This window comes from Chaetura pelagica, unplaced genomic scaffold, assembly GCF_000747805.2.
Source record: "Chaetura pelagica isolate M959 unplaced genomic scaffold, ChaPel_1.0 scaffold147, whole genome shotgun sequence".
In the NCBI taxonomy this organism is placed as follows: domain Eukaryota; kingdom Metazoa; phylum Chordata; class Aves; order Apodiformes; family Apodidae; genus Chaetura; species Chaetura pelagica.
This window is the reverse complement of record NW_009954194.1, coordinates 3,815,514-3,839,289: the sequence shown is the minus strand read 5'-3', so window position 1 is coordinate 3,839,289 and position 23,776 is coordinate 3,815,514. Positions and strand designations below refer to the sequence as shown.

The following is a 23,776-nucleotide window of genomic DNA, read 5'->3' as shown; positions in this document are numbered from 1 at the left end:
GTTATTTTCATACCAGCTTGAAGAAAACGACCTTTGTAAAAACTGAGCCTTTCACATTTCTCGATATATATAGCCAGATAATAGCCTTCTTGGCCAGGTTTAGCTCCTGAATTTCCACAGGCAATTAAAATAACAATATTAAACACATAATATTCCATTATATTGCTCTTCCTGAATATACAATATGACTTTATCACAGAGATAATTATGTAATGCAATAGTAAGAAAAATAAGTGAAGATTCTTATGTTCTCTAAAAGCTAGAATGGTTTGTCCAAAGCAGAACATGAACCTGTACTTCTTTTCCTGAGATTGGAAAGTACTGCTGTGGCCCTATAAACTGAGCTTTTAGACAACAAAGGCCAGATTGTGTTATCCAGCATTCCTCTACCCAAAACAGTGGTTCTTTTCCAAGTAAATGTTAACCAGCACAAAGGATTTGCAGGCAATCCAATGGTTGGTTTTCATCTTGCCTGAAGGACTCAAAGTAATGACAAATGTACTACTTTCTTTGCTAGAACTTGTTTCTGGAGTTAATGCTAGAGATGAATACAGACCTTGTACATTTGTGTAACTGCAGGGAGCCTTGAACAACTGTCAACACTGTGATGATGCCAGAACTTCATCACATTTCAAATAAAAAATATTTTCAGCAAAATGCTTCTCCAGATCACATGGAGAAGTCATGCAGAATCATCATGTAGCAGTAATTTATTGATAATCTCACAGTCAATGACTCTAATATTTTCTATGTTGTAGCATCAAGTATTGCTGAGACCTTCTGTGTGTAGGAGTACAAGGGTCATATCCCCAAACATGAACCAGCCTTCAAGAACGGTGACATCTCTGATAACCATGTGAAGTGCACAACTCATTAAATACTAACTGAAGTGTGGCATTGGGAAGGAATTATCTGGTCCAGCAGGAAAGTACATACATTACAACGGTGATGCCTCTTGCCATGATGTCATGTGAAAGCTTCTGATGAAGAATAAGGGGGAGAATTAACTCAGCATCTGCACTGCCAGCAACTGCACAAGTTGCTGTCTCCTTCCAGTAACAGGCATTGCCTCTCTTCCAATTTATACAGGCAGAATTCCGTGTATGAAATTAGATGAGAGAAGAAATTGATGACATTTGTCTTCTCCTTAAAGATAAATCAGGAGAATACTGTTACTGATAAGCACATTCAGCTTTATCTGTTGTAAAAGTCTAGCACTGAAGGTGTGGTTTTGTGCAATGACTGACATTCATATAGTGACATTCATATAGCAGCTTCTTTGTTTTTCAGTGCATGAAGTACAGGATAGATCCATTCAGATGTATCATATCTCCAAGAGTTTGCTCAGCTTATCAGACAAACTTAAAAAGAAAACATACAGAATTTCAAACACACACGTGCTTGTTAGCCACTTTTTGTAGTGTGTAATTACAGTATAATATCCCTAAAATTTTCCTTTAAAGCCCTACAGACTTCTATATGTGGAAGTTCATTAGATGTCTGTTAGAACAGCAGTACCCACAATAAGAATATCACGTTGTTTCCTTAATCCACACCAAAGTACAATTAACACAGCCTACATGGCTGGCAACTGAAGTACAGTTCAGCATGCAGGCCAAGGAAGGTGACAGCTGGTTCCAAAGGTTTGAGGTTTACAGCAAGTGCCTGAGCTCTGATCCCTTCAATGCAGCAGTGGAGCTTCCCATTAAGTGCATTTGCTGCTGATCCAAGTGTCAGCAGTACAGTGTAGCAGGGAGAAGGGCTGTAGACCAGCAGGCAGAAAACAACTATGTAATGCTGTCTTGTTCCCTCTCATCTGAAACCCCAACTGCCAGCATGAATGTCAGATTCTTCATCACCCTCAGCACTGCCATCTTTTCCTGCCAGCTTGTGCCCATGACATGAGAACCATGTGTATAAGTATTTGGGCTTTTATTCCTCAAACTAACCATCTCAGACCCCATAATACACACAACCGGGACATATCACAGAGAGGAGGCTGAGTCAAGTGAGTTTTGATGTTCTGCAAATGCTTCCCCTACTGGTTGGTTTTACAGATTTCAGAAATGTAAAAGTGAGCTTCAGTAGACCAGGATAAGAGGTGCAGAGTCTGTATGTGAAAACAGAATTGTATTTGTTAAATCATTAAAAAACCTGGCCTGTTACTACCTGAAATGTCAGTAGCAGCTGACTGGACTTCTTGTGAAGTCCACCAACAGAGTAATTAGTTCTATGAAACAGAGGGGTAAAGATCTGATCTTATGCTGCATTTGCTCCCTCCAACCAAGCTTTAGTATTTTGAACAGAACTCTATGACACATTTCTACCTCCAGTCTCACCCATCCTGGAAAGGAATATAGTAAATTACTTCTAAGTGTTTTTTTCAGATGCTTTTAAGAAGGAACATTTACAAAGAAACTCACAGAGCAATAAATGTGTATTCCTGTAAACTGCTGTTTAAGATAGAAAAGACTTGACAGACTAGATTTGACCCAAACTAAGACCCATATTCATTGCATCACTCTGTTTAGAAGTCTCCCTGTTCTAAGAGATGTCAACAATGTATTGCTTGGAATCAAACATCGAGGTATTCCAACTCCTCTTGATGAATCTGGGTAAGAAAAGAAAGACTGGCAATATTTCTTCACAGGCTATAATAGCAACATCCTGGTTAAGATTACTAGGCAGGGATATAGTACTGGTGAAGGTTTGTTCAAACTGGAATCCCTTACAGTATCCACTTGCACTGAAATTATTATAAGGATTATTCTTGCTACTTACTCAACTGAAAACAGATATGGGATTCAGTTCTCAGATTAAGATACCTGGATTAGGTTCTATTGTGCAGTAGGTCTCTATTCCCATATATAGTCAATAGATGTATAAACAACGTGGTCATTGGAATATGAAGAGCCATTCAGATGAGTGTCTGGTTTTGAATGAGCAGAATAGGTTTTTAGATTCTGTTGGATGTGTTGGCTAGTTATCCATTTGCTTGGAGAGCCTACTCCTGCATTTAGATCTTGGTGAACTTGGAGTAAGTTTTTAAAACCTAAGAAATACCTTGCTGAATGGAATTATGAAAGCAACCAGGGATATTCTTGAGTCAAATTATTGGAATGTGTTATCGTGGAAGTGCAGGTAGGTGTTTAAGCCTCTTGCAGGAGTCACGCTTCTGGTGCTCATTGTCTTGTTTGACGTCATCTCACACCACGAAGAACACAATCCTTCTCCCATAAGAAATTGTGCTGCAGTTAAAATACCTTGCATGCTTAAGAATTTTTTAGTTGCTGCCATCATATAAAACACTCTCCTCATTTGCAACATGAAAGCCTCTGAGGGTCTGTATGGCCTTCTACCTGGGTGAGGTTAAGAGAGGATGTTTGAGGATGGAGCCTAGGGGTTCCTTGCTTCCCTTCAGGCAGCTGGCCATCACAAGCCCTGCTGTCTGTGGCATCCAGGGAGCCTGGCATTGCCACACACAGCTGCTTTAGTACAACTGGAGCCACATTTCATCTCGGGGAGATAAAATCTTGTCTCATGGAAGGAAACTGGTGACCACGTGTTTCTTAGGAGGGAAAAATAGGCACTGACTGAGCACCATAATTCTTTCCATTAACTAAAGAATTATACTGGTTGGATGATGAATCTAGACAAGTATTTATAATTCAGTTTCTCAGCTTTATATCTCATATGCTATTCCTTTTTAACAGTGTATCTTCCAAAAACAAATATTAAACAGTAATGATAAGGTAAAAGACTGTTGGTTGGAAATGGAGGTACTTAACTACATGGTCACAATTCTTAGTTTTGGAAGCAAAGGTACTTTGGGACTCAGGAAATCAAGCTTGTACTTTATTTAGTGCTCAGTCCTGTCTATATATGTAAGTGCATGTGTCTGCACTGGGGTCCATCTGTGGAGTGTTTCTGTGGGAGTAGGTTTGCAGCAGAGAGTTGAAGGAGCACTGTAGGGGAAAATTCCTCACCAGCTCAAATTAAGAGGCAAGCTGTCAGTCTCTGTAGATTTTTAAGGTAGATCTCTCAATAACTATTATATTTAATTATCATAAAAGCTGAGAAATACAGCATTCTGACAATAGGTTTTCCATCCAGCAAATGTTGCCAAGTGTCTATATTAGCAATTGTTACTGGTTATTGACAATAAGTCAGTTATTGTTTATCGACTTGCATTCAAAACAGACATCTGCCACTCACTGAGTAGACCTACCAATCTGATATTTTTGAAGAGGACTAGATCTTAATTTTTACAGCAACATAACCAATCTAAGCCTGCATTTACCCACATCAGCACTTTTTCTAGGGATACACAGAAAGAGATTAATTTTGATGCCAGTGTATTCATTTCTATCTGAAGAACTCTGACCAAGGTTTTTCACAGCTGATGAATAAAGCTCTTTGACCCTGACAGTGACTGAGAGAGACTTATTCAAAACTACTCAGCCTTCAGTAAGCTTTACCCCCCTGATCTGGAATGCATACAAGATAAATCGCCTATTTCCCTTGTTACTGCACCCCCTAACTTCGTGGTGCCTCTGTCCCACAATCTCCACTCTTTCTTGTCAATCCTGAATTTGACTTGTAGGAACTGTCCCTCTCCACAGCAGTTTTCCCTTCCTGAAGCCCACACTACACTCTGCATTTCCTGGTCTCTTCTTCAGTCATAAAGTCATAGAATCACAGAATCACTTAGGTTGGAAAAGACCTTTAAGATCATGAAGTCCTACTATGAACCCTACTTCACCAAGTCCAGCTCTAAGCAATATCCCCAACCACCACATCTAGATGACTTCTAAACACAACCAAACATGGTGACTCAGCCACCTCCCTGGGCAGCATGTACCAATGTTTGACAACCCCTTCCATGAAAAAGTTACTTCTAATGTCTAGTCTAAACCTCCCCTGGCACAGTTTGAGGCCATTCCTTCTTTTCCTACCACCCGTTGCTTGAGAGAAGACACCAGCGCCTACCTCTTTACTACATCCTTTCAGGTACCAGTAGAAGGCTATGAGGTCTCTGTCTTTTCAGACTAAATTTTTCCCTGCATTGTCTTACTACATCTCTATATTCCTCATGAGAGGTCTTTCCTCTCTTCCAGAGGCCATAAACTCTCCCTTTCTTCCTGAGCTCCAGCCAAAACTTTCTATTCAGCAAGGCCAGTCTTCTTCCATAATGGCTCATCTTTCAGCACCTGGGGACAGCCTCCTCTTGGGCCTTTAGGACTTTCTTGAAGTATATCCAGCCTTTCTGGACTGTTTTATCTTTCATGACAGTCTCCTTCTAGTGCCTTTCTAAAGATCTCCACACTTTATGCAGAGAGACAATATCCTTTTTCATCTTGATACCCTCTAGTCTTTCTCTCTTACCAGGAGTTTCTTTTTTAATTTCTACTGGCTCTCCAAAGTGTAGCCTGAAAAATCAGCTGCATTCACTGAAGGTCCAGGCAGTGAACTCATGGGCCAGACATTCAGATCTCAGCTAAGACTGTCTGACCAGTTTGTTTTTCTGTTAAATATTTAATGCCTTCTGTGACATTACTTTTCTCACAGTGCTTTTTATCATCCATGAAATCTTTTATCATTCCAGTTCCATCATACATAATTTGATGCTGAATGGTAAAAAGTACAGAGAAAAATGGTACTTTAAGCAGTGTTGTTTTTTACTAAAAACTAACCAAGTTTGAGGGCCAGGGAAAAATACAGTTTGAATCTCAAAATTCTTACAATCTCACCTAAACCTCACAGCAGAGTAAAGACAGTATCTGTATAGAAAGAGGGCCCACAATTTTATCGTAAGAAGTTCACATTTATCTTCTAAAGTACCTATGTTCATAATTAATACCTTACAAAAAGTGTGAAATGTGCAATAAGAGTAACACTGAAATAAGTCATGAGACTATAATGTGGTTAGACACAGAGTAGCCACCGTGAAAGGAAAGAAAAATAATCACCAGGCTTGTACAGTGTTCATCATTAGATGAGAAAGCAGCTCCTCCACATTTAGAACAGCACCAAATGTCACGTATGTAACAAGATGAACAGATAAATCACTGAATAAGAAACTAGTAGCCACTGGAAAGAGCTTATTTCTCATTCCTGTGAGTCTGACTGTAAAGATGTTCTTGATGATCACCATAAGGAATGACCAGACTCACCAGAATATAATTTAATAAATGTTGGTTCATCAAAAGTGAAGCTCCTACCAAGTGCTGTTCCCACCTTGCAAGGTCCCTCTTTGGCACCGTATTTTCAGGCCAGTTCTGCAGGTGCAAGAGCAACTCAGCTGCTGAAGCCAGGCTTGCCTTTCCTTCTCTGCTGCAGGAACTTGCAATTTTCCCCGCTGGGTCAGCAGAAAATTCCCCCAGGGATGAGCATATGTGTTGGGAGGGAGCAGAAGCTCATCAGTAGGACTGTCATACAGCACCAAAGCTTTGAGCTGCACTTCTTTCTCCTCTGTAAAACCCATCCAGGAGAGTTCACAGAGGATATAGGAATGTTTAGTATAACCATGAGGGAATGCCTTGAGGGGCCCTCAAAAAAGGATACAGAGTACAAATGCAAGAGAAAAAAAAACAAGAAAGCAACTTCAGCAGAACAAAACCCCCAGCAATCTTTATCTTAATTAGGATCCTTGCCCACCAGATTATTTATTTTGAAAGGTGAAACTCTATCAGACAAACAATGTTACAACTCCCACTCTTGCACATCGCTCTGTATATCTGTTAAGTCAAAAACCTATACATAGTAGACCACAACTCACCTGAAATATCAGAGTTGTACTGAAAGCTGTTGAATGCATTTCTGTGGCATGAAGGAAGCTTAAATTGTAATATACTTTAATGAAATGCCTTCCAACACATGATGAACAACCTGTTCAATACCTGAGATACAAAATACTACTGCAGTAATAAGGAAATTATGTAAATGCATATTTTTTCCTTAAGTCTTTGTTATTTTGTCATGCATTAAAATAAAACTTATATTGTAAGGAAATCTCCAAGGAAATTACAGAATAACTTATGTATGTATTGCTCATCCGAGCTGAAAAAATCTTGCAACCATTAAAACAGAAACAGGAGAAAGAAGGAATTGTCCATATGCTGCTATTGGTTTATACTTTGCTCAGCCTGAAGTTTAGTCTTTTTCCATATTCCCTCTCTCCATCTACAAACTTTAATCAAAGATTTTAAATTTCTTCACTGACTACAAACATAAAATAGCTCAAATATACTGCATGCATATCTGCTGCTTCAGTGGAGAGAATATATCTGTGCACAGTCATGACATTGTGAAATTTCCAAGATGCAAACATATCAGAATACTTTTAATGTAACATTAACACCATAACTTTGGTAAAAAAAGATAAATATTGCATCAGATGGGGGTGGCTCTTGTTCTCTCACTTGTTAATTAAGACTTCACTTCATTGCCAGTTTGACCTTGCTGATGAGGGGAGTTCAACCTCTGCTCCCCTCCTAGCTGGCATGAGGAGGCTGGCACAGCAGCACCACCCTGGGATGGCAGGTGGGGGCGGACGCTCACCACACCAGGGTAAAACAGGCAGTACCAAATGAGGCAATTAATACTGTGGTTTCAATACACACAGATCTACAGTGCCAATTCAGATCCACCCAGGGGTACTGAGGGAGCTGCAGAAGTGCTCACTGAGTCATTTTCCATTATTTCTCAACAGTCCTGGGTAACCAGGGAGTCCCTGTTGACTGAAGGCTAGCAAATGTGATGCCTATCTACAAGAAGGTCCAGAAAGATGATCCAGGGAACTACAGGCTTGTCAGTCTAACCTTGGTGCTAGGGAAGATTATGGAGCAGATCATCTTAAGTGCCATTATGCAGCACATGCAGGACAACCAGATTATCAGGTCCAGTCAACATGGGTTCATGAAAGTCAGGTTCTGCTTGATGAACATGATCTCCTGCTATGACAAGGAGAGCTATTTAGTGGATGAGGGAAAGGCTGTGGTTGTTGTTCACCTAGATTTTAGTAAAGCCTTTGACAACATTTCCTACAGCATTCTCCTGGAGAAACTGGCTGCTCATGGCTTGGAAAGGCAAATGTTTTGCTGAGGTAAAAACATCTGGATGGCCAGATCAAAAAAGCTGTCATGACTGGAGTTCTATGCTATTGTTTTGGTGGTCTTTGCTAGTATAAGTAAGTTGGGAGCAGATGCCTATCCTCAAATCTCTTGAAGCTTTAAAGCAACACCAATAAATTTGTAATGGATTTCTGTAAAAGATGATGGCTCTGATAACACTCACACTGCATTGGCCACAAAGGAACTAGCATTATTCTAAAGGAGAAAACCAACATAAACCAGATCAGCTTTGTGGATGGAGATGTAAGATCTTGAACATCTTGAATATACAGCTCTGCTTCAATTCTGTCAGCATCTTCTGCTTCAGTGTCTGAATCTATGAAAATGAAGCCTGATCAAAATTTTAATACTAAGGAATTAAGGAAGGAAGGAAGGACACAAACAATTTAATTTCATTATTGATCAATAGGATAATTGTAGACATGAGGGACAAGTAGAATTTTAGTACATATAATGTGCCCAGAAGACAACTTGTGTAAGACTTCTCTTCCTAAAACTTGGTTACTGCAAAGGTTTGTTAAAGCAAACCAGAAGAAGGGTTAAACAGCAACACAGGTGACAGCAGCTTATTTAGATGGAGGTGCACTCTGCAGAAACTAGAAACAATTCATGGAAGCAAGTCATTATAACCCCAGAACAAATGCAAGGATAGACTCTAAGAAAGCTCTCTGGAAGACAGATATGGATGAAAAAGCCAAATTCCCTGCCACAGTGACTAGAAAGTGGGAAATGCAGAGCATGGAACTGAAAACTTGGTGTGTATTGCCTACATGGATTTTATACGTTCCCTTTGGCACACTCCACAGTGTGCTGAGCCCAGGATCAGTGGACCTGCTAACACCTCCAGGATTCTGACTGTCACACACTCTAGCAGCAAACCTTATGGCAAAGTAATTCCCTAGTAGCTTTTTGTTGCCCATTTTCAAAAAGATTTGTACCTCCTGACATGGCAGTCTGAGTTTGATTGGTCTCAGGTTCTCAACACCCCTTTTCCTGTGTGCTTAGCTGTGAACAGCATGAAGCGCTGGTTCCCCCTGTGGTCTCTATGGAAATGATTTATCTTGCTCCAAGAGAGCTGTGTTTTCCAGTAGTGGGGAGTATGAAGCCACAACTAATAGGAGCAAGTCAGACATGTAGAAGTCCAGAATGCTGTGGTGATGGCATTGTGGTTTTAGAGTTTTAGATGAAAAAAAGAAAAGGTTTTTCACTTTTATTTTGTTGGTTGCAGCTAAAAGACAGCGAGGTGAGAAAGGATTCAGAAAAAAAACATTAAATCAGTGTGTAAAAATTAGAATTCAGATAAAGTTCTTTGAAATTCTAGTTACATTATAGAAGAATTACCAAGAATTAATACTTTGTCTTCCAGATGCAAGTTGTACACTCCTCTCTGTCTATATCATACCTGTGTTTGTCTGGGTGCCTGTTATTAAACAGAGAAACAAGCAATACAAAAAACAACTTCAATCACAAAACTTATGGTTTTCAATAAAGACACTTGCTCTCTAGAGCTGTGTGCAGTACAAACAGACACTTTGGATGGGATCGATTGAAGTTATCTTCAGCCACTGGAAATTTGCCACCTAATCCAAGATAGTTAGCAAAATTCAAATGACAGTTTAGATCTTCCCTCTCCTAATGTTGACCAGACACCTAAATTTTAAGTGATGTAGGGCTTGTGAGATGACTTTTCCTCAGCTAAACAAAATACTTCATGCAAGCACACTCTTACAACTTCGCAAGAACAAGAAGGAGAATGAAAGAAAGGGACAAGGGTCAACGTCATCTACTGACTTAAAAAAGAATGAGTATGTAGTGTATGTCTTCTGAAATTTCACCTGAGTGAATAAGGGAGAGCCTACAATAAATTATTATATCCATGCCAGTGACAGGACTGGAGCACTCAATGGAGCATCATGCATCTCAGAGCATTCCCTGTGTCTCATCCCCAACATAGACAGTTTTACTTCATTAGTAATCTAGTCGCTGGGTATTGAAATCTCAGTGTATTTCCAAACCAAGTTCATTTATTTGCAGTATGTCATCTGGTACATCAAATTGCTTTTTCTTTTACTGTTGCCAAACAGAAGTAAAATTAATTTGTTCTTGTAGGTAGCAAACTGTGTTCTAAAGTTGAAAGGCTTGTTCTCTGCATATTCGTCTCTTGTAATACCTAATTCTTTTTCTAAGGACACAATCAAAATTTAAGTATCTTTTGTGCCTAGATTTTGTGAATTGCTTTCTTTTTGAACAGTGCTGCTTCATAAGCATTCAGCAGGTTTCTGTGCTTCGTGGTTTGCATGGTGTGTCTTTTTTAGCTGGTTTAAATTTGTTTTCTAATTGGCTTCTCTTACATAACTTGTTGCTCAGTTCCTGGAAACTGTCCTCTGAAACAAATTGGGCTTGCACTTGTTTAAAGAACATAATACAAAGACATGGAAGAGACATGGGAAGACAAATTAAGAAAATTCTATGGTAAGGCCACTTGACCTCTCATTATCTTTGGTAATGCTTATGAATAGTAGCCACATTTTGGTTATTTTTCTCCCATTTAATCTAGTTCAGACTGTGCTGTATTTTTTTCTTCATCTGCTCATGCTTACCAGGAAGAAAAAGACTACTAGTACTAGCTGAAATCCGTAAGGAACTGTGTCCTTTTAATATGCCTTGGTAAATCTCAGTTTGGGACTACTATGCCTATGACATCTGTGAGAAATAACAAAGGGCAAATTCTCCATTTTCAAATAATTTCCAAACCCAATTACTGCTTACACACTAAGTGGACAATGTTACGAAGGGAATATTTTATGTTTGCTCTTTTGGTGCATGTTGTCATAAGTGAGTCTTGGAGGCCCATTTTAAAGAAGAGTCTAGTCATTTAGACATCTTATTTCACCAAACTGCTGGACACCTTCAAAGGCTCAATGGTACTTAACAAAGAAGAACCTCCTGCACCACAGCCCAGCCTAGCAGTGCTGAATGAAGAGAACATCTTATCTAGCTGGTAGCAGCAAGACATCCTTGCTCTGCAGTGGATCAGCAGGCAGAGGAAAATTTAATGCTTGATTTGCCACCATTTTCCATTAACTTTTGCCCAGCTGTTCAGAGCTGGAATAACTGCTGGTGCTACTCTCCCTTGGACACAGAAGTTGCTGGAATGGAAAACAGGGTGGTGATCACAGTATCCACACAGGACAGGCCTGCCAAGCTGGACCAGTTCCAGTCATACTGTACTTCAATCAAAAATGTATATGTAGGCTTATATATATATATATACACACACACACACACACACAAAAGAAGTTTTACATTTAAAAAATCCACTGAAATTAAACAAACAAACGAACAAACTCTGGCCGTGCGGATCAAACAGATAGTCCAGTATTCTAAAATTGTGCCAGGAGGTTACTGCAGTTTCCTTTCCAGACATCTACCACATCCAGCCCCTTTCTGAGCAGATGAAAACTGATGGAGCCAAATGGCGATGAAAAGTTGCAAGGGCAAAGCACTTAACACCCCCTTAGAAAGAGAAAATGTGATTTTATCAGCACAAGTGTGTTACTTGGGCAGCAGCTGCAGCACAACAGAGCCAGCATGGCTCTGAGCCAAGGCTCTAGCTGTAAGAGTGTCCTGGGAGAGACAACACTGAAGCTCTTTATTGGACTAGATATTAGGAAAAAATTCTTTACTCAAGGAGCAGTCAGACACAGGCTGCCCAGGGAGGTGGTAGAGTCACCATCCTTGGAGGCATTAGAAAATTGTGTGTCAATGTGGCACTTCAGGACATGCTCCTGTGGGCATGGTGGGTGGTGTTGTGTTGCTGTTTGTTTGGTAGGTTTGTGTGGCTTTTTTTTCCTCCTGGGTGGATGGTTAAACTTGGTGATCTTAGAGGCCTTTTCCAACCAGAACATTTCTGTGATTCCATGTGATCCTGCTGCAAGAACCAGCTGAATGAAAATGGGTAGCTTATTTTGATGAAGAAGCAGGTGGTTTTATTGAAATATATGAACAGCAATATTTGTGAAAGGAGGAGATTGAGTTACTCATGGCTGAAATAAGTTTACTCAGTCTTTGATGAGAAAACTTTTGTCCAACACATTATTCACTGGTATTATACTAGCAGTCCTGGGAAGAATGTGTTTAGTCATACTGTCCTGAGACTTGATATCTGCTAATGCAGAATGTTGAGTTTAATCCAAAGTTTGAGAATTAACGAGAATATGTGAATTGTCAGAAACCTGTCTGTGTAAACTGGATGCAAAGGTCTACAAATAAGCACTGTTTACCCAACAATTAAATAAGTATTTTAACATTTCTAAGAAATGTAGATTAAATATTATTACAGCAGAGCTGTGGGGAAATAGGGTTTTGTGATGTAACCATTACCTGTGACCAACAATTTAGAGATATCTCAATATTAAGTCAGCTTAAAATTTCACTTAAAATTAAGTGAAAAATTTGCTGAGAATACTCTTCATATCATAGTTTGAAACTTACAGCTTTTCTTTTTTAAGTGTTTATAATTCCAGATGAATATTTATATAAATCCAAGTGTTTACAAGAACTGCAAATGAGACATGCAGTGCAGCATTTATTATTGTGCCACAATAAATAAACCCCCTATTGCAGGATCATGCATGACAAATATGGATTTACATATATGGATGTGATTAATAAACATGATAATTTTCATAAACGCACTAGAACAGTAGGTGTTCTATGGTTAAAGTTGTCCTTGCAGAAGCAATGCTTCTGCTGCTGATGTGATTGCCCCATTCAAGGTACATCAGCAAATACCGAGGCACTGCAAGGTATCTCCAAGGGGAGCTGACATAGCACTGATCTGGACACTTCTACATCCGTTCGTACATGCCTGATAATTCCTGTCCTCTTCGTTACAATCCCTTTTTTAGCCAACTCCTGGGGCTGCTGGATAATCTTGAAAAAAGATGTATGTTTAGTTGCCAGATGCAATAGTAATGGAAACCTGAACACATTTCATACACATCTGTAAACAGTGAGGAGGAGTTAAGTTCCTGACTCACACATGATGTATTCAGCTCTTTATAATATGGCAATTTGAAAATCCACTTACCCAGTCTGATGAATCATTTAACTGTTCTTTCTTTGTAGAACAGACAAAATTTAGTGGGGGAATCTGAGATTCAGTGACCTTGCCCCCACCCTCCTTTTTCTGCCAAAGCACACATTTAAAAGTGGAAGATCTAACACCGTTTTTTAGGTTAGCACGTGAATGCTGACTGGAAAGACTTGGTCACAATAATATTGCTGAGGTCTGCTACCACGAGGTATAGACACCAACCAGCTCATTGGTTTAATTTTTCATGAAGGTGTCATGTTTGGACTGGCCACTGCATCACTGCTGACTCAGCTCCCAAGCCAATTTTAATCAGCATCTTAATACCAGCCACGCTACAGAAATTTCTGGCAGCCAAAGGCCCATCCCACTGAGTGCTGTTCCAGGTGGTGACGAGGCAGAAGGCAGAATGTTCTGGGACTCTCCTGACTAAATAATATCTTCACTGGCATGTGGATCATTTAGGATTTTCTGCCTACTGTTGGGGACATGAGAAATGAAAGACTCCTCGTGCCACAGTTGTGTGATTTGGGCAGTAAGCAGTGAAGAGGGAGAGCCGCGCTCAGATTTTAGGTCTGCCAGCTTCAAAATAAACACCTCCTCTACAGCACAGCACTGTCATTAACCAGATTCTTTATACCCCAAATGATAATTCCAGCTAACCAGCCAGAGAGACCTGCCATGTGCTAACAAACAGGTAATTTGACATGTCTGGTGGCCTGAATACTTTTTTACGTAGAACAAAAACAAAAACCAAAACCAAACCTCAGAACTTGCCCATAAAGGGAGCAAACAACAAGCTCCAGATTCCCACACCTTCCCCTGCTTCAGTACAAATCTACTTGTGTTTAATTAAGTTCTGTTATGCCATACTACAACCAGTGCTAAAAATAAATGAAGTAAAATCTGGTGCTTACTAGTCAGGATAAAGTAACACAGAAAAGACCAAGTGCCTTGCCCTGTTTCACAGTTGGACCATGGCTATAGAATATACACAACTACAATGACTTCAGTCCAGTCCCTCGTTCTCTCAAGACAACTGCCACCTTTCACAGGCTTTTCTGTAAAACAATTTTACGTCGCAGGCTTGTAGCAAAATACAAGTTTTGATTACCAACTGGATTTTCTCAGAAATGTTTTGACAGCCTACTTGCATAAAATATCGCATCATTAAAATGAGGGTGAGAAAAACACTCATCAATTTGTTGTTCTCCAAGAACATTCCTGAAGGCATAGAAACAAAGGTTAGCTGTAATTCTGAGCTCCACTTTTTAAATAGTCACTGAGAAAGGAAAGCTTATGCAAAATACATGTAAATGCACTTAAAATAATAAAAACATGCTAAAGATACAACCTTTCAGAAATTGCTTGCAACATTTGTGGGAGTTTTAATCCCAAGGAAAACAACTCTTGCCATGTTCACTTGAATTTTATCTTGCTGAGTTTCAGTAATCTAGAAAGCCCATCTATCACTGCACCTCAGATCAGCGAGTTCTCGTATAGACCCTCCCTCTTCAGAAAATCAGATCATACTTCTTATTGGTTATTTATTGCAAAATCATGAGACAGCTCTGGTAGGTGGATGGGATGAAAATTCTCAATTAATATATTTGGAGGAGTTTATTTATATTGGACACTGGAAGATCTATGCCACAACTTAATTTAGTTTGGTCTCTGAAACTCACATCCAGCTTTCGTAACACACAAAACGAATTATCTTTGTATTCAGACCACTGTAAATTAGGGAGGAATATCCTGAATTTATCCCAAAAAGAGTAAAATATAGGCTGAAGCCCATAATTTCATAATTTCACAGTTACTTTGTTGACATAAAAAGAGAATTTACCCTGCTGCTTCAGTTAAATGCCAGATTGTTTAAGGAAAACAAACAGACCCTGATGCTTGACACCTTTTTTGACATGAATACTATGACTGCCTACTGGAAGGCTGCAAAAAGAACAGATTGCTGTAATCTGAGAAGTGCAAAAAAGATGCATCAACTATCACTGCTCCAGTTTATTTCTACTATTTCTCTTATTTCCCCGTTTCTCTTCCTTCTCCTGATCTTCATACAGATTCTGCAAGTAAACAAATAATTCTGTATTCTCGGTCTTCGGTTTTGTGCCTTTCCCCTGATGTTGTGAGGAATTGTTGTGCTGGTTTGCAACATTTTTTTGTTCAGGAACACTGGGGTATCCAGAAGGCTGTTACAAGCTGTTTTTCATGTTTAAAGACCATAGTAAAAAAATGTACAGCATAGTATGAGATAAAAACAAGAAAAGGGTAGTGTGAGAAGGATTTGTGGCTACTGAACAGCTGAGAGCAGAAATAAAACATTTAAAAAAAAAATCTTTCTAGAGTAAAATTTCAGCCTTGGATAACAACAAAAAATTTCCAAGTTAAACAGAACCTTTTAATCAGATGTGATAAAATTCTGTTCTGCCAAAAGAAAACAGCCCATCCCTTAAGTGAAGTTCCCTTACCTGTGAATGATGTGGTATCTCTGCAAGTAATCCAGGGAAAGTGCCAGCTCACAGATGTACAGTTTAACAGTTCCTTCATTGAAGTGGACATTCTGCTGCAAATGGTAACGCAGATCACCTCCGAGTAAGAGATCAACCACCATGAACATGTCTTCTTCATCTTGAAAAGAATACCTGGAAGAAAGAGAGACAACTGAGATCTCAGGCCTGGTTACGAAGCTGTACCCTGGGTTTACTCTCTGTAAGTAGGTTCGTTCATGGCCAGTCCATGACTTATTCCAAAGGCATACCCTGATTTCCCACTGCTGTGGTCCAAGCCTGCAACCAGACTTTGACTGTGGTTGGATTTTAGAAATTCAAAGCAAGCAGAGCTTAAACTGCTGTTGTACTAGTCTCATTATTGTTTTAACCATAGAATAACACCAGCATGTTGATAAAATTTAACATTTAAATACCTTTCAAAGTATTTAAAAATACCTTTCAAGGGTATATATCAAGTTTTTAAATAACCATGCACTCATTCCGTTGACAAAATGGCTTACTAAATAGCGGCAATGAAACGGAAGGCCTTGAAACACACTTGGTATTCACACACAACTGTAGCTCAGTGCCTCTGAAAACTATCCTGGCAGAATCAAGAGCTGGTCTCCAGGGGGTATTTTCCAGATTCACTAAATATAAACAATGTTCTATCAGCTGAGTGTTTTCTGCAGCTTGCAGTGTAGCTCCAAATCCAGTAAGAAATAAAACTGTAATTTTACTGCCTAACAATACATAATTTTTCTATCTGCAACTTATATCTTCAAAAATGACAGAGTGTTCATGGTTGCTGACTAAACTCTTCTGGACCCTATCCCAGAACTGCCTGTTGAATACTCTAAGGACCAAATTCTGATCTGATTTAAATCCTGTAAATCCAAAGACGTAGCCAGCCATTGTATAGAGTATATATAGTGCTGGGCAAGCAGGAATTTCCATGTGCTTCTACTTACCTTGGCTATACTTCCTTTGCTCTGTTTATTTCTGATCTGAGTAAACTGACAGAAACTCTCTGGTTTTCATTTCTGAGTGCAACTCTCTAAGATACAGTATTTCATATCTCCCAGCTGGGGAATGGTGAATACCTTATTTCTAATATAAATTCACTCTTCTCTTAGAAATTGTTTTAGAATTAATTTTGATCTGACATCACATTAGCTTGTGCCAGTTGTGAGTATGAACTGCTGAAAGGTGATCCACAATGATAATGTCTCCTGCATCACTTTTTCTCCCATGAAGTGTGTAATGTACGTTTGCTATAGATGTTATTAATTTCTCCTGAACTGTAAAATATAAGGTAAGGAAATAAAAAAGAGTAGGCTTCCAGAAGATATGTGCCCACCCTCCCCCCAAAGGCCAAAAAGTCTATATTTTATTTTTTTAATTGACAGTTACATATAGTTTCACTTTCATTCACAGGCTTGTACTTTCTGAAATGAGGCACTGCTTAGGGGTTGTCACAAGAGGGTTCATTTTTAATTTAAATGCTTTCTATTCTTTCTGAACACAGTTCTGAGAAGGAAGTGTCTGTAGATGCTGTTCTCTTCTGTTACATTTCTGCAGGCCTGCCAAATGCCAAGAGGGGAAAGTAATTTTATTTGCATTAAGCTTCCTCCTCAATAACTCAGATCTCTGAAGCAAAACAGTAAAGTAGGTGGCACATGGTGTCTGCTCACCTCCAGAGACTTAGAATTTCATAACACATATTCTAAAAAAGGGAAGGCTTCAATTATATTCAAATTACTCTGAATGTTGAGCATTACTGAGCCTGGAGCAATTGTAAATGGGAAAGATTAAATACATAGTTATAGTGAAGATTTATTATTTTTTTTTGACACTGTTACTTTAAATGAAGTAATTGTAACGTTGAGCAGATGTAATGAGAGATGTTATTTTTTCATTTGCTGCTGGAGTTATAATGTAGATTTTAGCTGGTTACATTTTATATACATATATTAAAAAAACCAAAAAACAAAATGAAAAGTTACAGATTGAAAACTCTCCTTAAAAGTATAAGTGAAATATTGTGTCTAGTCTGAGACTAGATCTCTCCTGGTGTCTAGAATCATATGATTACATGTCAGTAAATATGCTTTTTGAAGCAATTCTGGTCTTGAGAAGGAAAATGTCCTGAATCATTCCTTCAGTGATTCAGCCACCATGAGGCAGAGGGGTAAGAGTGGCTGCTATGAACTTGTTTTTATTCAATGACTATTCCAATTTCTGGGAAACTAATGAGTATATTTTACAGTGTACCCATGAATGTCTACTCTAGACAAAAGAGCCATCAGAACAACCCAGAAATAAATGTGAAATCTTGTCCACATCCAGGTGCATGAGAACACTTGATGGAAGTGTTTTTTCTCTCCAAGCATATGTTTCTGTTGATGCACTCTGGTTTCCTGTGCCTGTGAGTGGGGAGTGATGGTCCTTGCAAAAGCCAGCTTTTGGTGCATTGTGAATTGTGTATGATTTAAGAGAGAGATCAAAAAAAGCTGGTGCTCTCATTTTATTATGTCAGGAAATGACACTCTTTGCATAGAAGTGCATGTCTGCACTCAGGTGTAGAAGGTTCCACCTTATTTCTGCTTATACTCTACAACAACATAGGAGCAACAACACCAAGTCAGATTATAAATCCATCTAGCTCGGGAGTCACCAGGTAGCAGACATTCAGGGAAGAGCAACAAAGAGTATGGAGATATATAAAGCCACCACCCAACCAGCCTCCCCCCATTCACCACTCCAGGACACTCTAGGGCTCCATTTGGGATCTCTGGGAACCCAGGATGAGATGACCAGGGACAGCTTTTGTCCTAGAAACCTGCCAGACCTGTTTGTGAATGATTGGTTTCATGCTACTACACTTTGCCTCTCAGTTAAACATATCAAGGTAAATGCAGTCCCTACAGAGTTACAAAGCTTTCAGAGATGACTCTACATCTACAACAAAATGTTTAAAACCCAAACAGAAAAAAAAACCTGCAACAAAACAAACTTGCAGAGATTCAGAGGCATGACTAATGTTTGCACTCAGCAGCCTTCCTGAATCTGTTGTGGCTCGTGAATGGGGCACAGGCCAGTTTTATTCAGACATTGAAGTTAGAATGAAGCACACTGAGACATAGCTCTTGGGGAGCTCTGTATACCCTCTCCGATGTTCTCTTCTTTCACTTGGAGTTAGATATTTCATTCCTTTGAGCTGATATATACCTGTGGGACTCTACTGATCCTGCCAGAAGGGCTGTGTATTCTGCTGTAGTGAAGGTATCAGCTGTATTGGTTCAGTTTGAAAGAACAGATGCTGTGGATGGATACGTTCAGTGTATCAGTAGACTTTTTCACCTACTCTAAATGATATCAACCTGACACAAATCATTATGCTACCCACATGTAGCCATGGATAATGTGTTTCCCTGAGCAGTTGAACCAGTTGGGTCAAACCTGCATGATGGCATTTTTCCAACTACATGGATCAGAAAACGGAGCAACAGAGCAACTAAAGGTGCTCTAATCAAGACCATTGCAAGAGTCTGAAGGGCACATAATTTTGTCCCAGTGAAGTTATGTGTGCACAACCAAAATGAGAGCTTGGACCTGGCAAATAGCAGATGGTGTCTGGAGCTGATGGTCACTCCACTAAGTAGTTCCTGCAGCTACAAAATTTTGAGCTACTGAATCATAGAATGGTTTGGAATGGAAGGGACCTTAAAGAACATGCAGAGTAGGAGCTGTTCCTGCAGTGCAGCTGAGTATGGAATACTGTTGCTCCTGCTCTGTTTTATGGACTCACAGGACTAGGTGTACCAGCTCATGACCAGTTTTCTTAATGGACACAAGCAGCCATGTCCTCTTCTCTCCCCCTTACACAAATCCATCATTCTTTTTTCCTTGTACAAGAAAGAATTTCCTTTTAGCTTCTTGCTTTTGCAATATTTCAAGAAATAAGTAGTTTTGATTTATTGGTCTAAGAATTGAAATTGACAGTACAGGAAATACCAGACACAAGAAAAAAGAATCTTTGAAAATATTGTTACAGGTTGGGGAGGGATTGGTGGCAAGACAGACCAATGGAGATTAGTTTTTTTGAGTAAGCATTGCAATTTTACTTTTTTAAGGCAAAATACATACAAAAGGGCTGTTTGGTTTTCGAAGTAAAATCAGATGTTGTTTGGGATTTTTATGTTAACCAGATAACTAAGAATTACCTATTGGATGAATCATAGCATTATGACTGATATTGAATACTAATAATACATTACTAAGTTACTCTAAAGACAAAATTTTAATCCTCCTTGAAATGAAAGAGTAAATTGCTTAGAGTAAATATCTTTTTTGTTTGTTTGTTTGGTTTGGTTTTTAAGTACTGTCATGAACCCATGGTAAAAATACTGTTCTAATTACAAAGTTAGTCTCTGTTTTCTCTTGCTTGAAGAAAAGTTTTAATGTATTAGAATCAGCTTTCTTCAAATTAAAATAAAATAATAATGCCCCTAGCAACAGTGAATTGGATTTTTACTATCTTCAGATTGGAAGATAAACTACCATTGAACAAAATATCCCATGGAAACAAATTTACACAAAACATTTTCTGAATAAATTATATCTGTTTCCATATTTTTATCTGTATATTTGGTTTTAATAATATCTACTTTTCTATTTATATCATATTTGTATTTATTATTTGTATAACTGTCTCTTTATAAAAGAAGTTACGCATGAATTATTAAGATAATTTTCCTCTGCATTCCTTCATCGTAGTTAGCTAGGGTCATTTTTCATTGAACTCCTGCCAGATCAGGCACCCAGTGTCCATAATTCTTGTTTCATACTTATTACCTGGGGAAAAGGACATCATTATGGACATTTTATATATGACTTTAATTTAAGAGTAAAAACACATTACAAAAAATTAATAATTAAGCTGAAACCAAACTTCATAAATCTGAGATAATCAGTTGAAACAAGATATGCACAGCTCAGACAATCAGATATCACCTCTGCTCTGCACAAAATTATGATAAATGATTAAGTTGTGGTAGCTTGTAATTACAAATTTAAAGAAGGGTCTTTTACCAGTTTTCCCCTCATAGCATTCAAATGAGAAGGTAATTTTTTAGTGCCAGGAAGATCTTAGTGACCGTAGATTTTTCCAGATGTAGATGTCCCAGACAGTACAAAGCAGAGAACTCTAACAATGCCTCGGTTCCTAACCTCACAGTCAAAACAAGGACTTGCCAAGGGCTTGGGATGAACTGTTTGTATCTCTGTGCCTTGTGGGTTCTCAGTGTGAGCCCTTCTAGATAACTGTTGCTGCAAGGAACCTTTCACACACAGGCAGATCCCAACACAAAAACTTGCATAAGTGAATTCAGCTTGTCCAAGAGAGGGCAGGGAATTAATGGTTTGATACTCATTCATTGGCCAGACTGGTATCCTTCAGAAAAATTCCATGGCTGCATCTGGACTGCGTAGTGGAACCTCATAGGGATGTCTGAAAGAACATATTTGTTTCTCAAAGAAACCACCTTACCCAGGTTACTTGTGGCATTCCAGCATCACTCCTTTTGTGAGAGCAGAATTTATTACCTCTGCAAAGCAGTTATCTGGTCTAGGTAGGCTAGCCTGGCTTCCTGAACCTGAGCTATGCCATCCTTATGCCATGGTGTGTGACTTTGCTGGCTTCTCTGGGAAGAGTCAGCTCTGCTCACAGTGCTTCACTGGAGCTGCACTCTTGAGTGGTCAGATGGGGTTTGAATTACCACTAACCCTGTTTGTCAATGATAGTTTCCTCTCTGCAGGAAAGGTTGTTCAAAAGGAGACTTCAAGCTTCACACAGGAGGACAAATGCCAGAACCCTTGCTCTCTGAGCATGAAGCTCCAGCATTTCCAGGGGTTTCCAGATCTCCTGGTATCTTTATCTCACAACAAAATTCCCAAAAGCAGTAGCCTGCCAGTGATACAGCACTATGCCAAGTAAGCTCTGGATCCCGAAGGTTGGGGAATGCTTATTGGAAGGTACAGCAAAATACCATTCTAGGATACTGTGATTCTACATGTAGTGTGAAATTATAGTATAGGATGGGTGCCAAAAATAGCAACTTTATTCATTTATACATCAGATCATTAGAAATGTGCCTGTGCTGAAAATGCACACTGAAAACTATTATACCCACTGGACTGAGAATAGCAAATACATACCTTTAAATTACATATTACATTTTAATTTTATAAAACAGAATGTTCAAGTGAATTAAAGTTATGTCAAGTTGTGTGTTCTGCCTGCCACAGACAAGCCTCAAGAGAAAAAAACCCAACATTCGTGAACTTTGTAAATACAAGTATGCAATTGTTATGCAGGAATGTTGGAATTGTTCCTTTATAATGTCTGTTTTGCTTACATTTCTATAAATTTCTTATGTCCCTTTGGAAAATGGATAAGCAGTGGTTATTGGGTTTTGCAATTTGTGTTTATGAAATATTTAATAGCTGTCTATTGTTGTAATGAAATGGAAATACACTTGGACTTCTGAAAGGCCTTTGGTATGGTCCCCCACAACTTCCTTCTCTTTAAGTTGAAGAGATAAGGGTTTTGATAGGTGGACTGTTCAGTAGATAAGGAATTGGCTAGGTGATCGCATCCAAAGGGTAGTGGTCAATGTCTCAATGTCCAGATGGAAAATGGTGACAAGTGGTGTCCCTCAGGGGTCTGTACTGGGACCAGTGTTGTTTAATATCTTTATTAATGATATTGACAGTGGCATTGAGACCACCCTCGACAAGTTTGCCAATGACACCAAGCTGGGTGGTACAGTCAATACACTAGAAGGACGGGATGCCATCCAGAGGGACCTGGACAAACTGAACATGTGGGCCTAGGTGAATACTAGTGACCTTCCAGGACCTGCAAGGAGCCTATAAGAAGGCTGGGGAAGACCTGTGCGCAAGGGCGCGTAATGATAGGACAAGCGATAAAGGTTTCCAGCTAGAAAAGGGTAGATTTAGGTTGGATATTAGGAAAATGTTCTTTAATCTGAGGGTGGTGGATCACTGGAATGGGTTGCCTGGAGAGGTGATGGAGGCCCGATCCCTGGAGACATTCAAGGTCAGGCTTTATGGGGCTCTGAGCAATCTGTTCTAGTGTGAGATGTCCCAGATTATTGTAGGGTGGTTGGACTGGGTGACCTTTAGAGGTCCCTTCCAACCTGTTCTTTGATTCTATGATTCTATTTCCAAATTCAAAAGGACAAGAATAATTTCTTCAAATGCAGTTAAAAACAAAGGATTTCTGTATATTTCTTTATAGATGTATATTTCTGTATATATATATATATTTCTTTATATTTCTTTATAAGATCCCTGGAGACATTCAAGGTCAGGCTTTATGGGGCTCTGAGCAATCTGTTCTAGTGTGAGATGTCCCAGATTATTGTAGGGTGGTTGGACTGGGTGACCTTTAGAGGTCCCTTCCAACCTGTTCTTTGATTCTATGATTCTATTTCCAAATTCAAAAGGACAAGAATAATTTCTTCAAATGCAGTTAAAAACAAAGGATTTCTGTATATTTCTTTATAGATGTATATTTCTTTATATATATATATATTTCTTTATATTTCTTTATAAATGTACTAAAATATTGTTCATGATTATGTAGAAATGTAATGAGAAGAGGAAAACTCTTCTATAAATAATTAAGTTGTTTATACTTATTTGAAATATCTCCTCAAATTTTACTTAGCTCTGATGTGACCAAGGAGGAGAGCTAAGAAAAAGAACTACATAAAAAATAGCCTGAAATGAAGTTGAAAGGTGCCAAAAATGTCTGCCTCAACAATGGTAGTAAGAGACTTGTTATAGACTTATTCACATAATATATATTCATATAACCAACACCAATCAGTATTAGCTCCAAGCTAGCTAAGCCTTGTTAATGAGAGACAGTTTAGTATTCATCCACTCATAGAGGAAAAGTCTCTTTCTCCCTCTAGGAAGTTGAAGAGATAAGGCCACAGACCCTCTCTGATCTG

At 38.9% G+C, this 23,776-nt stretch overlaps 1 protein-coding gene across 1 annotated transcript in view; it reads right to left on the bottom strand.

Annotated features, from left to right (window-relative positions):
• The window catches only part of STK32B (serine/threonine kinase 32B), a 140,816-nt gene that overhangs the window by 59,898 nt on the left and 57,142 nt on the right, over nt 1-23,776 (bottom strand). Inside the window, exon 4 of the mRNA XM_010003139.1 lies at nt 15,711-15,884. Within this exon, the coding sequence (XP_010001441.1) occupies nt 15,711-15,884 (174 nt within the window). The remainder of the gene's footprint in view (nt 1-15,710; nt 15,885-23,776) is intronic.